We start from the raw sequence: 16,832 nt of genomic DNA, 5'->3' as shown, positions 1-16,832 counted from the left end.
TGAACCTGGGGAGATATGAGCTTTGACACCTTTGAGAGTTCACACTGAGTGCCACGGCTTGAATTGCAGGAAGTTCCACCACTGTAACCGCTGTAATATCTGGAGCGCCCCCTCCCCACCCCTAATTGCTGCATTTAATGGCCCAATAAAGGAGATGTGAGGGGAAACAGTAAGCGCTAATATGCAGTATTGGTTACTGCGTGAAACATATTCCCATCCATGCCATTTACTTGTTCATCTATTACAATGGAGTCTTCTTCATGTCCAAACGTCCCTAAAGTTGTCTGTTAGCAAACAGGAACAAGGTCCTGGCGGTAAATGTGCCTCAAAAGTTGAACTTTGTGGGACTACAGCTCAGTGAGCAGAGTACAGGTGTCAAAGCTAAGGGCCGTGGGCGAGATTCAGCCCACATCATTTTACATGGCCAACAAAAGCAAATCAAAACATGTGTTTACATCACATTTCCCTCTAAATCTGCACTTTTAATAACAATGAGATGTATTACAGACATTACACATAATGGCATTAAAAACTGCACAATAGTGAGCCAACTATGATCTTTGTGATTTCATAACAAGCTTACATTTCGATTCATTTGTTCTACGCTCGTAATAATGTGATGAGGCACAAAAAAATTATAACAATAATTTGACAACCCTGAAAAGGAATACAAAGTACAACAAAAGTATGTTTTGTATCCTCAACAGGAGAGGCTGAATTGAGCAGCACAACCGTCCTTGCAGTCGACGAGAAGCGAGCGATGCACATCTCCATGCATTTATGTGCTCTTCATTAAACGTAAAGTGATGACACCACCATCATGGCTCTCTCTTTATTGATGACCCAGTGCAGTGCATCAGTCCATTAAAAGCCCACTTCTTGCAAATGTGCAGCTACATTGGCAACTGTAATGTGTGTGTGTGTGTGTGCGCGCGAGAGAGAGAGCTCTACCTGCTGCATTAACTTTGTGGAGGCCTCTCGGGATGCATTCTTTCTCAGATTCATTCTCCACTGGGCTCAGAGTTCTGGACGGGACACAAAGGACACAGTCAAAGGCTTTTTATGGAAATAGGCATGAATACACCAAGTACTAATTCAATGAGAAATTGCCCATGATTCACATTAACAAGTCTAAAGTTTCAATGGCTGACCATTTCACTGTGGCAGGGTGGAGAACATCATTGGGGAACATCCATCAATCCCCATTAGCGAATTAATTCCTCATGGAACTGTATTATATCAAATCTTTCACACCCCTCCTGTTGGGAGACGACTCATACACGTGCGCGCGCGAGCACGAGCACGCACGCACATCTCAGCACACCCGTTTTTTCTTTTTTCTTTTCCAAAGCCCTTTTCCTCCTACTTAACGCCTCAAACGTAGACACCGAGAATTCTAGCGGAGCGAGCACATTAAGAGGAATAACTAGTGAAAGAAAGTGAAGCCTCTTCAAAGTAGCGGGGTGCTAATAGCTGTGGGCTGTCACTAGTCCTGTGAGCAGGTATGCGGGATCTGCCTGCATGGAGTCTGACAGGTGCGTGCGTGTGTATTGCGCGCAAGCGAAATGCTATCAGTATTACAGGGGGGCGGCTTGTTCATTGGTAATTGGCTTGTTTCAGACGGCAGGAAGGTGCTCCCAGCAGTGAGGAGGAAACACACGTCCTGTCACGTTGCTTGTTATTAGCAGGGACAAGGCGGAGGAGACACCCGCTCTACGCTCCGTGTGTGTGTGGGGTGGGTATTTGAGAAAGAGAGTCCAAGCAAGAGTGAGCCAAGTGTCGCCCGTGCACACCCTGTCCGTGACCACTGGTTGATGAGGAGGCTCACAGGATGTGGCTTACGTGTGTACACTTGCTTTGCTTCCTTTTGGAGCACAGCATGCTAGCTACTCTGAGACTGAGGCCGTGTGCACCCTTGATAGCCTCCTTGCTCAAAATGCAAACCACTGTGGTCGCACAAGGACATTTAGACAACATTGCTTTTCTTCATGCTCGATTTTATTGCAACGAGCATAAATGAATAGCTCAGGACCCAGCTTGTGTGCTCAGCGGAGGCAGCACTTGGCGGCAGCGCTGAATGCCGCATTAGGTTTCGTTAAATGGCTTCGGGAATTTATTTATTTGCACATATATTATTTATTTGCACAAAAGTGCAAAAGATTCTTGAGAACTTGGTCCACTGCGTGGAACTGATTTTTGTCAACTCTTCAAGCAATTGCTGAAAAATCAAACGCACACTTCGCTACATGGTTCTGGTTCAGTTTGTAACAACTGTTCTCGTTCTGACGGGTTACGCAACCTTGTTGCTAAAAGTTGAGAATGGTTGTACGTTTCCACCAGTTCCACAGTGGTAAAGTTGAAAAGGTAAACTAGTGAGCTGCTGAAAAGCGGTATGATCATGGATTAACGGTGGTTATTTTGTTGTTTGTAAGTAATGAAATACAAAAAATGTTGAATGAACAGAAACGGGTGCTCAACAGCCAGTCTTCATTTCAACATTTCGATGCATTTTGATGTTGGTCAAACACTTGAGTTCAATCAAGACAGATTCAGCAAGGTCAGACTCTTGAGCTCCTTTTACGCATCTAACATTTCTCCTGACTTTCATCTTCTGTTCTAAAGATAGTTTGAGAAGAAACCCAAACTGAAACCATTTACCATCACGAGCTGCAGTCACATTTGGCCTATTTATATTTTGACACTTGCTAAATGCCTTGTGTCACAATTGCTCCAACAATAAACACTGAGGATATTTTACATAAAGGGTTCTTAAAATACACGCAGTGCCTCGTTGGAAATGTCTGTAACGAACAGAGCGAGAGAGAGATCTCCAGACAAAAGATGTGTTAATTGATGATGAGAGTCAATGTTCTTTAAATATATATAACCAACCTTCAGCCATGAAATGGAGGAAACAAGATTTCCTTTGGGTTTCTGTTCTCAATTCATCACACACTTTGTCATTTTAATTTCATTCATTCTTTCAGGGTCAAATGATTGCGCGTGGCCCTCGGCACTTCTTTATCTCCTCCGCACACATTGCCTTTGCTCGTTTGCGTCGCCTCACGCGTGCGAACGAATATAACGCAAGCTTTGGATTGGCAACAGAGAGGAGGAGGCAAGCAGTGATGTAAAAGAAGAGCGGAAGGGAGGGATGGCAATAGAATGCGGCCAATGCATGAACTAGTAGCCTTTACATGAACCTGCTCCCTGATGACTCCTGCCCTTCTCCAGGCCAACTACCTGCTGGTGGAACAGCAGATGTCTGGTATGGGGTACAAAGAGAATGTGTGTGTAATTACATTCAAGATGGCAAAGAAAGATTCAGTATGCGAGGGAGGATTATGAAGGGTAGAGATGGGGCTGAAAGCTGAGTCGGCGGTTGTGTGAGAAGACCCGAAGAGAGTTCGTCTGTGTGCGTGTGTGTATGTGTGTGTGTGTGCGTAACCTCTCTTTGTACTCCTGCTGTCAGCAAGCATGCACAGATAAGATCAGACCTGGGCATGACCCATCACATGCCAACTCCTCACGCTCTGTCTGACCTCCATTTGCCTCGCTGCCTCTGCCCCGCCATGCATCCCTGCTCCTCACGCCCTCTCAAACGTACAACTATCTCCAGGTGTTCTTTTGTTCCATTATACACACGTTTCTCTCTGCTCTTTTCAATTTCCCGTGAGCCTTTTGAAAGGCGGACCGTCGACAGGGACAAAATTGAATTGAATTGAGGCAGAAACTGGCTCTATGCATCCCACCATATATTATAATTTAGTAACACATATTTCGGAGGCATTAACATACAGTCATCGTAAGTGACAGTAAGGCTAATGAGCATTTAAAAAAAATAGATTAAGAGAAATCAGCTGGTTGGCTAGTGTCCAACACTTAGGGGAGATAAGCAAGGGAAGCAAAATTTATCACTGGACCCTACAAAGAGGCTCATTAAAAGTCAATATCTGCAGTCCACTGTTGATCCAGTGTTCTTCTGATTGATGTTTTCCAGAAAGCGTGCTCCCAATGAGATTGAAAGTGATGCAGACAGGTCCTGTAACTTACCCGCTGTTGGTGTCCAGGCTCACGCAGTTGTTGGTAGTGCTCTGTGTCCAGCTGTGACTCTGAGCCAAGAGGCCCAGCGCAGGCAGATAGGACAGCACCTGCCATAAGTCATACAGGTAGACCACCCATGTTGGGGGAAAGTAGGATGGGAAGGAATACAAACAAAAAAAAAATCCAAACAAGGACATACCATTTTCTTGAGAGAGAGAGGTCCACCATCCATTCTAATTCCATTTTTGCAGCAGATATTCCTGAATATTGCATCCACCAATACCAGTTTAAGCCTGGTTGATGAAATTCTGGCAACTATTTCAGTTAAGACTCCTGGAGACAGATCTATGGGACAGACCACCACGGATATACCTGTATTTCCATGCCCACATACAACACAACTGGATGCACATCAATTTTTCCACATTAAAACAAATAAAAAAACTACTTTTTATTCAATTTTACTTTTATAGTAAACAGATTAAATAGCTATTGTGTCTGCATTCAATTCTTACATTGGCTTGTGATGGCAAAGTGCTCTGCTAGGTCTTTCAGTCCATTTTCCACAAGCTTCTGGTTTAGTTTGAAGTGCTGTGTACACCAAAACTCCACCAACACCGAAAGAAGGTCCAGTAGGATGGTGAGCAGATATGTTGTGTGCTTCTTGTCGCCGTCAGTGTGGGCCTGTGGGAAGAGGAACCACAGCTTAGCTTGGCAAACTCAAAAGAGCAGGAAAAGGTCAGGTCACATCACCACCAATGTGACCCATATTCTAGAATATTTACCTCAGAGGCGGCCTGCGTCGTGAGCTGGACGAGCTTTTTTACGGCGTGCGACAAAAGAGTTGAACGTTCCCACGCAGTCCAGAAGGTTCCATAAAGCAACGAACCTGATGTGGATCCCTGATAGTCTCCTGGTTCTGGAAGCTGCCTGAAATCTCTAAGGGAAACGTGAGTTCACCTTAATTATTACTTTTTCAAGACAAAATGGGGACTAAATTGACAATTGCATTCATAGACTTATTTTACAATGATACGACTTTACGGATTATACATTTTCTGAAACTCCTTTCTCGGTACAGTTAAACCCTGTAAGAGATCTTTCACATCTCCCAGGTTTCATAGGGCATGCTAGGTCTGTACCCTGTGTTGATGGAGTGCAGTTCCCCTTGGAAGAGCTTGAGAAAAAATGCCACCACATCACTGTGGAAGTGTAAGAGAGTTGGCAGTGCCGGCCCAGGGAGCTGGTGACAAGTGGCCTCACTTGACAGGCAGTAACTATAGGGACAGACACAAACGGGAAGCAACACTGTAGCATGTGGGATATTTTAAAGTACATTGGCACAACATCCATTTTCTAAGCCACCACCAGTACTATCCTATTTAGGGTTCACGTCAAGGTAGGGGCTGGGGTCTATCCCACACTAGACTGGCCTGGTCATCATAGGGCAATATAAAAATACGGAACTGAGAAGAAAATTGAGGGCATTCCAGGTGAAAGCAGGGGAGATATCTGTTTTCAGTTTTAAAAAAGTCTTGCTTAAATGAGTGGCTTTCACATGATGGGGGGGGGGGGGGTTGGAGATGGAATATCACACATAAAATTGAAAGTGTACCTTATGGCTGTCTCTAGAAAAGGCCACATGCCCATCTTGCAGCGAGGGCACTGCAACACGCAACCGTAATACTTCTTCGAGTTGGTGGGAGACAGCCAAGGAGGGTTGGTAATGAGCAACCTGTGCATTATTTGTCGGAAGCTATTGAGGAAGATGGTTGTGGCGCTACCCTGAGATGGAGGGTAAAACAAGAAAAAAAATAAATAAGAGGTGTCAGTGTTACTTTGATGAGTAACAACAATATTGACTCTGGTCCAGTTTTATTATTTCCAATGAAGACTTTTTGGCTGGCTTTATAATGCAGTTCCAAGTGGTCAACTCCAATTTAATGCCAATATACCCATTCATATATTCATGTCAAATGACATATATCCTTTATGGCTGTTTACGCTACACATTAAACAATCCGCACAAGGAGTTACCCAAATTGCATGTATGTACATGGAAGTTACCCCATGCGTCAACCCGGTCTATGAAAAGACAGCAGTAAACAATAGACTATACGATCAGGGTTTTTGGGGTCGATCAGCCGTCCGAAGGTTTGAAGATGGAGCAATTTATCTTTTTAAACAACTTGTATGTTTACCCTAGGATCGACCCCCACCATAGCAATAATGCATTGGAAAAAATATTTAAACCCAAAAAGTTAGTCAAAAACACACTGACAAACATTAAATGAGCATAGTAATAAACATGTAATATGTACATGTTGACAACGTCATTATCAGACATTAATGAAGGAAAAAAAAAAAGCATAAAAAATATCAGTATTGTGTCATTTGAACCATGCACTGTAAATTGACACTTAAGGAGTTCTGTAACAGGTTGTGCAGTGTTTTCTACCCTGAGGCTAATGCAGCGGCTGAGAATGGACACGGTCCGGTAGTTCTCGTCCTACCTGCTGTGCGTAATCAATCAGAGACACCAGGTTTGGTGCTGGTGGCAGAATCCCCGGGAACAATGCACTCCGAATTGTGTCCAATGCTTCAATGAAGAGGCCGCACTCTATCATGGTGCTAATGTTGCTGAAGTCCGTTGCAGTTGCCTGAAAGAATAAAAGAACGGTGATAAAATGAAAGTCCTATGTAAAAGAAGAATAGGAAAAGTGGTTCAAACAGCGGCGGAAAGTGGGAAAGTTGAGGGCGGAAGCGTCATGGAAATTGGATGTGTTCGGCCATCTTAAGTTCTTGGGGGTCATCCCTAATTGTCAGTTCTTGCCAAATAGCGTACGGACTCCGAGGGTAGGGAATGGAAATACGCAAGCGCTAATAATAGCAATGTGATAGCGATCTGCTTGGGACAGATACAGACAGGACAGAGTCGTTAATAGATATGCCAATCAAAACACCAAGATCAGCTGACAGCGGTGGTTAAACTGGTGACCCGACGACAACTCGCCCTTTGCTCTCCATGTCACCTTTCCAATGAAACGTATGACATGAATGAAATTGAATGACCTGATCTTCTTAATGGAGCACATGGTAATTTTGGAGCTGTACAGTACCATAGACGTCGAATGACACCAGGTGTGAATGTCTACCTGTGACAGAGGCTGATGGGGGTCGTGGTTACCAAGAAATTCAAGGAAGAGCAGTCTTGGGTGGCTCTAAAGAATAGATCATAAAATAAGCATTACCTGTATTGTGGTTGGTGAAAGGCCATTTGCAATAAAACCGTGCTTCTCTTGAGCGTGCTCACCTCCTGTTTGATGGCGTGCTCCCTGAGGTCTGCCTCCAGTTGAGAAAAGTCAACATCAACAACACTGGGCTCCGTTAAGTCATCATTAACATCCGTTATGTTGAACTTCATGTGAAGAGAATTGCTCTGACGTTAAAAAAACAAAAACATTTCAAATAATCACATTTTATTTTGATCAATTGTATGTGATATGGGAAAATCACAAGTAAATCCACTCAATGAATGAATGATTGAATAAAATGGCCCAGGCAGATACCTACCTTTGCCAGGACCAACTAATCTTACTCAGGATTTGCACCTAATTTTGCGCCATCACAGAAATTTGATTTTTTTTTACATCCCACATCTTTCATGATTTTTAAATTAGGATTAATAATTAATAATCACCCAGCCCTACTTTTGCTGGTTTTGAGAATTCGGCTAAGGTTGTTCGAAATACCTTATTCAAAGCAGAAGGTGTCTGCAGCCATTCATAAACAGTGCAACACTTCAAAGAGACACTTGAAAGCTTTATGAAACATTGCTCTACGGCATACAACCTGAAGATGCTACAAGTAGAATTAGCTACAGTTGGCTAGCAACCAGTTCAGGGTGCACCTCGCCTACTGCCTGAAGAGAGATGGGATAGGCTCCAGCACACCCACGACCCACGACGACCGGATTAGAGAATGGATAGATGGCTGGAGTGGAACTAGTTAGCCAAAAATAACAGCGAATCTATCATCAAATACAATAAAAGAGCAAGTGAAACTGAAACAGCAAAACAGGCGTGCGTATTTTTGGGGGAGGCAGAAAAACTATAACTAAAATATATTTAAATCCAACATAAAATTACATTTTTGAGAGAGTTTAGTTGCGACAGGACTATAAAATCCAACTTTTATTGATTTTATGTGACTTACCTCAAAAAGGTACTGGACGATGTGGCTTACAGGGAAACAAGGAGCATTGTGGGTAATTACTTCCGGCATGAAGGGCTTGGCTATGACGTGAGTGATGGAGGCGTGAAAGGGAGGAGGATAGCTGTATACTGTGGCGCTACCAGCTTCCAACAGCCTGGTAAATTAATTCAAAATGAAACTTGATGAGTGTCTTATATTCATTCATTGCAATGTTTTAAAATAGTATTTGCATATCATCCAACCAACCGTTTGAACATGACTAAACGGGATGAATCTTGGATCATGAGAAGAACCATCCAGCCTTGGAAGGCCCCTGTTATTGCACCACTCGTCACCTTCTCCCTCCATTGTCTAACGGGATAGAAGGCAGACATGGGATCTGTGGGAACGGCCACCTCATAGGGCCCCTCTGGGAGCCAGGAACTATTCCTAACACTGTCCAGAACATAGTTTGGAGTGACAACCCACTTTCCTGGTAACAGAGAAAGAGAAACAGAGCAATTGTGATTAAGTGGATGAAACATGTTATTTTGTTTCCTCGCCACAATAATTAACTCTGTAGCTTTTGTTTTTTCTTTGTGATAAACAATCATGTAATGTATGATTCACTTTCATTATGACTAACCTGCGGCACAAAAAGCCAGAAATTTCTCACTGGCCAAAACTTGAGGGATTATTAAATGGGTACCAGCATTTTGGTAAACCTGAAAAAAAATATTAATCTCCAACTTGATTTGCAAAGACTTGTAGCTACTTGTTTCTAGCTACTTACAGAAGTCCCAACATATTTCCCACCCAATTGATGAATTCCCTGGAGCAATGCTCTCTTCTTGTCACGATTTTTGATCCCGGAAATTTGGAACACGGGAATGCACCTCTCCATCACCAACTGTGAAAACAACACATCATCATCAGTCATTATTCGCAAGCATTTTCCTCGATAAATACAACAGCATTCATATAGAAGTTTGACTTCATGACACCCTTCACCACTGCTCAATAAGGCAAACTAATTTCTTGGGGGTGGGGGATTAGCTCATTGAACTCATTCACTCCCAAAGACATACATATATATATATATATACACACACATATACATATACACACACACAGACGTGTGTGTATATATATATACAGTATATATACTGTATATATTCTCAAACTTTAACTTGGCTCACTTTAAACGCAAGTAAAAGTGTTTTGAACAGACGGAAAAACAACGTCACTGCACAAATCGGCTCGATGTCGTTTCAATACGCATAAACGCAATATTGATTTGCCGTCATTCGTAACTGTTAACTGCCAGTTCCCGCCAACTTCTCAGTTTCTTCATACACGCTCACACCCGACCTGCGTTAACTCTGACATTGAAACAGTCACCTTTCCGTATGCTGCTGTCTCTTGGCGAGTAAATTTAAAGTGTGACAACCGCTGAAAAACAAGAGCCGCGCTAAATCATACTCGAGTTTGGCTCCTCTCGTGTCATTGGTGTGTCCGGATAGATTCACTGCGCAAAGATTCGTAGGGCATTGTCTACAAAGAGAATATATATTCCCGTTGTTTCGCAGAAGCAGTGTCAGTGTAGTTTTATCAACAAGTATATTATTCTGTAGTAAAAATAATAAATATCATTCCTTCGTTTCCATAACTTAATATACGCCTTTTACGGTCGTTATGAAGCTGTTGTCCCCCTTTCAATTCCAAAATGAGCGGCTCCGTTAAGCGGAAGTTTTCTGGTAAGCATTTCCGGGTTGTTGTCATGGACGCCTAAAATGTCTGAAATAACAACGACGAGAGAGAACACAATATTCATTGATTAACAAGGATCATTTATCTCCTGATACATTTGTAATGCATTTTGGAAACAATTCATGATCGCTTTTTTTTCAATCTACGATTAGCGGCCGTGGTTGAAACGGAAATGTTTATCGGAATTCTTTAAAGCACAATCGCGTAACGGTGTCAGTGTTATTTATTTTCAAGTAGAATTCGATCATTTTCACAATTTCACAAATCTGCTTGTGCTAAATTGTTTGGAGATGAAGTTTGCGTGTCGCCGTCGGGTTTCGTATTTCATCGAGAGGAGGTCCTAAAAGGAGGTTCTCATATGGAAGGTAAGAATTACTGTAACATAATTAGTTATCGAAAGCGGTGTCTGTAAATATTCCCGGGAGCGTTCCAACTTTTCAAACCAAGGTCACTCCGCCTCAGGTGTATTGCTAACCATTAGTCAAAATGTACTATAGTATATGATGTGCCAAACAGAATAAAAAAATATATTAGCCAGAAGTGTTGAGAAATACTGACACCAATTGATATGTTCACAATGTTATTGGATGTCATCTGACGATTTTACTTATTATTACTCATTACTCATTACCTGTATACATTTACATGCATTAATCAAAAATTGCCCAGCGGCTTATTTTACTGTTACTTTAAAACAGGGATGGGCAATTGACAGCCCAGATAATAATCTGAGTGGCCGCTTGATTAATTAAAAAAAATTAATAAAATGAAATTTTATTGGGCTGGCATTATAAACATGGTTCCTGAATACTTGCGGCTTGGCACCATTCCCGGTTTTTCTTTTTTTTTCAATTTTTTTCCTTTTTATTTTTAAAATTTTGTGTTCAAATCTTTTCCTGTCAAAGAAATATGCCTGTCAGTGCATATATATTGCATCATGCCAATTTCACACAATAAACCCCACACCATGAAATACACAACTGTGTTTCCAAATGGCTTCTGCTGTAGTGTTGCTTAATACAGTTGATTGAGGATGATCTTTCTTTAAGAGTTTCACTCAAAGTGTTATTCTCATGTTACCTCAGTGGCAAATACTTTGGAGCTGCGACAAATGTCACTCACCTCTGATGCTGTAAAATCAATAGAAAGGCTTTATTGGATGTCCTGCCCCGTTGAAACAGTGACCGTGAAACTATACACTCCTATAGGCAAGAATGATATAAAACCAATGCAGTATTATTGTTTCCAAATATACACCTGTTTAATTCATGGTGTTGCCTTATTGTTCTGCTAGGTACACTTTTTAAAACAATGTTGACATTGGCTCGACATGCTCTAAGTGGCTTTAAAGTGGCGGCCTGGGGGATGTGCTGCTAAATATTTTAGTACAGACTCATTCCTTCAAATGGGCCTCTGCGTTAGCCTGGTTGCGGCACAGGAAAGAGTGATCGTATTTTGTGTGTGCGTGTATACAAGACATGCACACTCATTCTCTAATAGCTGTTGAGTTGATGTGTCAAGCAGGCAAGTGTCTGCTCCATCAGTCCCAATTGCAGCACTGGGAAGCACACTAGGGTGCCTTCAACATCTGCTTTGTAAAGAGCTAATGACACCAAGACAGACAGCTGCATGTTTTCAAGTGCTGTACTAATAAGACCATTTGTGCTGTCTTCACTTTCAGGGCATTTCATTTGGTACACGTGCATACTGTAGTAATATTATTAGTTAGTTTTTTTGTATTGGAGCTCAACAGACTGCATGTCTACCTATAAGTCGGTGAATGTGATCTGTTTCTAAATGTCTCTTTTTTGACTCAACGTTATTTGAAATTGTTTATTGATCTTATTGTTTGTGCTTTATTGTAACTTTGTAGTCATTTTCTTGAGTTGTGGTGTTGCCTCTTGGCCAGGCCTCCCTTGAAAAGAGATCTGCGGATAACAATGGGATTTTCCTGGTTAAATAAAGGTGAAATTAAAAATAATTAAATAATGTGTTTTTATTAACAGAAGCTTATTATTGTGCTACCCTGCAAAAACGCAGCGAAGATGCTTGCCTAGCAGATAAAATAAAATTTTCGAGGGGATATCTTGAGAACAATTGTTTCACTCGAACCAGAAGGTGTTTTTGGACTAGGTTTCTTAGAGACAATCACATTTTGCCACACTGATTTGCTACCACTGACGGCTAACGTCAGTTTGCATACTGTGATCAACAAATCATTTATTCAAATCATTTCTAAAAAACACATTGACACAAAAATCTCTTCATCTTTCACAATTCTAAACATAGATTTTTGGCTTAGGTTAATTCCCGCTTTTCTGGCCAGGAAGCGTGGCCAGAGAGTGACAAGAAGTGGCTTTGGATACCCCTGGCCACCACTTAGCTCTGCCCCTTGTTTGGAAATCTTGTCCTGTTGCTACACTAACAAAACACATTCTAAGCATGGCAGTGTGTCATGTGTGTCAACAGGTGTGCTTGTAATGTATGCTGCTCACAGACACACATATACTCACTATCTGGTTCAGGCTCTATCAATAAATATAGTGTTGAGTTTCCTTATCCATAGAGTGAACAGCTTCCCCTTAAGCAATAGCTGCTTGCAGGCGTCCTCTCAGGCGGAAGTGGAGACGGTGCGTGATGATGACAGAGGGAAGAAGAGAAGGCAAAATAATAAAGGACAAGCTTAACTGGTGGTGCTGTCAGTGTGGGGGAAAATAATATTTGTCCACTTGGACAGGCCTCCCTTTGTGCAGTCTAAATGAATGTTGAGCTTCCTGTCTGCCTTGTCAGGGAGAGTGGCATCGAGTGTGTGCAGCAGCGAGGAAGCGGCGCACAGTACGGCGGGCTGTTTGCCGTTTGACAGGGATTATTAAAATCAGAGCACATGACGACGGACCGAGCGGCAGGCGGAGTGTGAGAAAGCCAAATTGACACAGACACTCTCCATTACCTTCCACTTGACTCTGCTTAATGACAACGTTGATGCGAGACCCAGTGATGCTACACAGGTGGGGGATTGGCTTTTAGCAGGAACGTTAAGCACCGCAGGGATAAGGGGGCTCTCGGCCCCTCAGCTCTGGCACAGCCGTAAGGAGATGGGTTGTTTATTTAAAGGTTCAACTGAAGAGCATCTCATTATTTTGGGTGCTGTGTATTTCCTCTGCTTTAACTCGCTGTAGTGTCAGTAGGTGGAATTGGTTAGAGGGAATGTACGCATAATAATCAGGGGTCATCAGGAGGGCAAATGACCTTGTCACGGCAGAGGCAGCAGACTGTCTTTGTCAGTGATTACCTTCTATTTGTTTCAGGTGCAATTGATTTTGCAACACTAATAAAACAATTATCAGTGGACGTGTCACATGATTGCCAACTACTTGAGTGTTGACAGGCGGGCACGATGACACCACACTCCAAAACTCGTCAATCTGCATAGTTGATTTAATCCTGACACCCCTCGCACCTGCCTGTTATGACGTTTTGTGCAGTAAACTGGAGCATGTCATCTTTTTGACGATTTATTTTCTCTCTGGCAAGAGCAGCATGGAGTGGCCAGAAGATTTTCCCGATGACCAAGCCTTTGTTGAGCTGGTGGTCCCTGCACACTCCAGCGAGCTAGACTTTGAGCAGCTCATCAAAGACACCGAAGATAAACTCAAACTCAATGCCAACAGGTCAGTTACAAAATGTCAACAAATCTGAACATCATCATCAGAACAACACACAGCGCTGCCATGAGATATGAGTATAATTCATTCCGCGACCACGTCCATACTCAAAATACTCATATCTCAAATCATAGTGCCCTTCATCTGTTCTAGCTCCATCCGAAAACCCCCACATATTTTTTTTTTGATAAGGAAAAATCACACGAAATAATATTGTATTTTATAAAAACATAGAGTCATAACGTAGTAATAATAATAATAATAATAATAGATTTTATTTATAAGCGCCTTTCATGTTCAACTTCCAATTGGTACCATTTACACAGCATAACACTAATATCTTTGCCGGTATTACACTGTCATCTGCTCCTCTTATTCACCTTTATGAAAGACCTGAATATTTGGCAGGGAAGTCGGTCTCTTTGTCTGCCTGTTAAGCCAAAAGGTGTTAGACTGATTACAGTGCTAAATCATTTATATGACTTGTCCTTGTAAGATTTGTAAGCAAGTCATATGACCCCCCCCCCCCCCCCCCCCCCCAACTGGAGTTTTAGAAGGGCAAAAACATGAAGAGCGCATCTTTCGTGGTTAGGATGTATTATAATCTCATGGTTACAAGACAGCAAAGATCTCTCTAGGAGCTAAATACACGGCTGTTGAACACCCAAATGGTTAGAACCGACAGAATAACACTATTCTATTGAAGTGTTCAATATAAGGGAACATCTAAACAGCCATTAAAAATGGTATTATTTCCACCGGCCGCAACACATCCAATACAGGAACTGTATAGCAGTACATAAGATCAAGCAAAGCTAGCTCACAAGTTGGGTTGAAACACTCAAATACGCATTTTCTTGCGTGTCGGTCCACCCGCTGGCAACATCGCTTCCCTTTACATTTAATACCCTGCGGCTTTCTTGTGCTTCTGCTCACAATTCCGGCCACGAGAAGGCATTTTTCATCAGTAGCTTTAGTCTATTATTTGTTTTGGGAGCTGAGGTGTCAAGTTGACAGATTGGTAAGAGCCAAATCGAGTGTGATAGAAATCCAAGACCTGTGGTCAAAGTGTCAAGGCACAATCACCACATGTCTCGTGAGCGTGTTCATTTTCATGAAATCGGCATCAGACCGCAAATCGCAGACACTCCCATGCTAGTATTGACGGGCATATTCATTGACAAATTTACACTAGACAAATGAGCTAAACTGTCCACTACACAACTTTGTACTTTAGATGTGAATATAAATTATCTCCACTAGGGAGGTACAGTTATCATCAACTTTGTGGAAGAGGGCATATTAGCCAAAAACACAGCCCAATTATTTTGATGTATTGAATGAAAAGCACACACAGAAAAAAAAAGATAATGAATACATTGATAATGTTGTCATGACACTATACTCTGATGAGCATACCGGTGAGTGTACTGTAATGTTGAGTAACAAGTAATAGAAAAAAATAATTGACTGGTTAATCGATTATTAAAGTCAGCGATCAGCTCTAAAATTGAAAAATGTGCAGCTAAACCATGTGATCACAGTCGATTTCACTCATGGATGATTGCAGCAGCATAAAACCCTGAGCAAAACACCGCTCTCATAAACATACACTTGAATAAATTTCAATTCAATAATCAAATTCACGATGGTTGGTTCATATATACTATATAATTTAGTGCTGCTCCACATTAAGAGCGTTGTGCCTTAACGGTTGCGCTGAGTTCCATTTTAGTTTATTCCATGCCACATGGAAATGTGACTACAGATGGTTCCTCTTCAGAAGATTCCAAGTCCAGTTGGCACTATTACGCAGAGCAAAAATCACTGGATCGCATGCTTTCCAAGAAAAGTAAATTTAACTTAAAAAGGGCACACACCAACAGCACCGTGTTATTGGACAAAAAGACTGATGTGTATCTCCCATTCAATCCCTTGCAATGAAAACAAACAAACCTTAGAACTTTTGGACCTCCAACTTTTTATTTAAACAATTAAGCTCGAACTGAATGTTGCAGCCTGCAAAGACAAAAATCTGTCAGTGATTGTACAAATGGATGGATAAAAAGCAACACATGGGGAGAAGAAAAAGAGAAATCTATATTTCAGGTCTTTTATCGTTTGAGGCGTTGTGGGCGTGAGGGCAGATGATGAAGGACAGGCTAAATGTAGCAAGTGAACAAAGGCTCACTCTGGCAGCGTTAATGTCTGGGACTCTCTCTGTCTCCCGTTTTCTCACCCTCGCTCCCCTCTTTCTTTCCTTCCTCCTTCTAAATGGGAACATCATAATTGAAGATTCCACATCTTGAAACGAAAACCCTTGGGTAGGTAATTCAAGGCTTATTACTGAAGGCCGGACCATTTTTCTGCTTTCTAAGCATTAAAGGGTTATTTTGTGTTCCTGCAGATGGGAGAGGGGGAACCATTATGAGAACAAAGCGTGTAGATAATGGAGAATGGGGCTAAAAATAAGGCAATCCTTCGCTCACGATGGGGGTCCACTGGTCAGCGTCTCTGCCAGTTTGTAGCAATGTCGTGTGTACGACCTGCCTGCTTCAGGCTGGACCTTTTCACATGAAAACCTGGCAAACATTTTTTTTTGGCTTCAACTAGGGTGGGCTTTAGCCCCTGCAACCACACGCACTCGTCTCTACTGACACCTAATTGCCTTATCAGTATTTAGGATGAATTACGGAAGTGTAGGAGAGGAAAGGATATCTGAAAGAAAGCGGAAACGATGCATGCCCGCCGATGTGAAGGCCTCCAACCCCTGATTACGAGTGACGGCCTTGCTCTGAGTTCTCAAATATCCAAAATCTGCCTCAGAGCTGCTCCCTAATTGAAGGAGATTAAGATAGGCTGACAACAGAACCGGTTCCCTCAAATTGAAATGCTGTAATCCATTCGTTTTCATCAGATGGGACTGTGGCGCACGGTAGCCTTGGGTGGCTTGTGGCTCTGCATGACCCACCAGGGACGGACCGCGAATTAAGTTTTCGCACCGGTGAGGAGAATCTGGCCAAGACAGGTGACCCTGTCTGGTCGCCTGCCACTCTCAAATTGCAAGACTGTGTTGGGAAGTATCAGGTGCTTGTGATAATCTATTTGCAATTGTGCGCAAACTGAAGATTTTGGTTTCGCTGCGTGTTCACGGACCAG

At 42.3% G+C, this 16,832-nt stretch overlaps 2 protein-coding genes across 2 annotated transcripts in view; one reads left to right on the top strand and one right to left on the bottom strand.

Annotated features, from left to right (window-relative positions):
* slf1 (SMC5/6 complex localization factor 1) overlaps window positions 1-9,731 on the bottom strand; it is a 36,311-nt gene extending 26,580 nt beyond the window's left edge. Inside the window, exons 1-15 of the mRNA XM_086110970.1 lie at window positions 9,640-9,731; window positions 9,032-9,148; window positions 8,885-8,963; window positions 8,506-8,731; window positions 8,260-8,413; window positions 7,358-7,483; window positions 7,200-7,265; window positions 6,558-6,704; window positions 5,660-5,829; window positions 5,187-5,321; window positions 4,830-4,983; window positions 4,560-4,728; window positions 4,244-4,389; window positions 4,054-4,151; window positions 952-1,025 (exon numbers count right to left, since the gene is read on the bottom strand). Coding sequence (XP_085967096.1) covers window positions 952-1,025; window positions 4,054-4,151; window positions 4,244-4,389; window positions 4,560-4,728; window positions 4,830-4,983; window positions 5,187-5,321; window positions 5,660-5,829; window positions 6,558-6,704; window positions 7,200-7,265; window positions 7,358-7,483; window positions 8,260-8,413; window positions 8,506-8,731; window positions 8,885-8,963; window positions 9,032-9,142 — 1,855 coding nt within the window. The 5' untranslated portion in view covers window positions 9,143-9,148; window positions 9,640-9,731. The remainder of the gene's footprint in view (window positions 1-951; window positions 1,026-4,053; window positions 4,152-4,243; window positions 4,390-4,559; window positions 4,729-4,829; window positions 4,984-5,186; window positions 5,322-5,659; window positions 5,830-6,557; window positions 6,705-7,199; window positions 7,266-7,357; window positions 7,484-8,259; window positions 8,414-8,505; window positions 8,732-8,884; window positions 8,964-9,031; window positions 9,149-9,639) is intronic.
* A 293-nt stretch (window positions 9,732-10,024) lies between these two features.
* Window positions 10,025-16,832, top strand: part of kiaa0825 (KIAA0825 ortholog) — a 104,881-nt gene continuing 98,073 nt past the window's right edge. The window contains exons 1-2 of the mRNA XM_086112288.1: window positions 10,025-10,373; window positions 13,548-13,679. Coding sequence (XP_085968414.1) covers window positions 13,549-13,679 — 131 coding nt within the window. The 5' untranslated portion in view covers window positions 10,025-10,373; window position 13,548. The remainder of the gene's footprint in view (window positions 10,374-13,547; window positions 13,680-16,832) is intronic.

The sequence above is a fragment of the Hippocampus guttulatus genome, chromosome 5, assembly GCF_054856545.1.
Source record: "Hippocampus guttulatus isolate MCC_2025c chromosome 5, RoL_Hgut_1.0, whole genome shotgun sequence".
Taxonomy (NCBI): Eukaryota; Metazoa; Chordata; class Actinopteri; order Syngnathiformes; family Syngnathidae; genus Hippocampus; species Hippocampus guttulatus.
The sequence above is the reverse complement of the archived record's forward strand: the minus strand, read 5'-3'. Positions and strand labels throughout refer to the sequence as shown.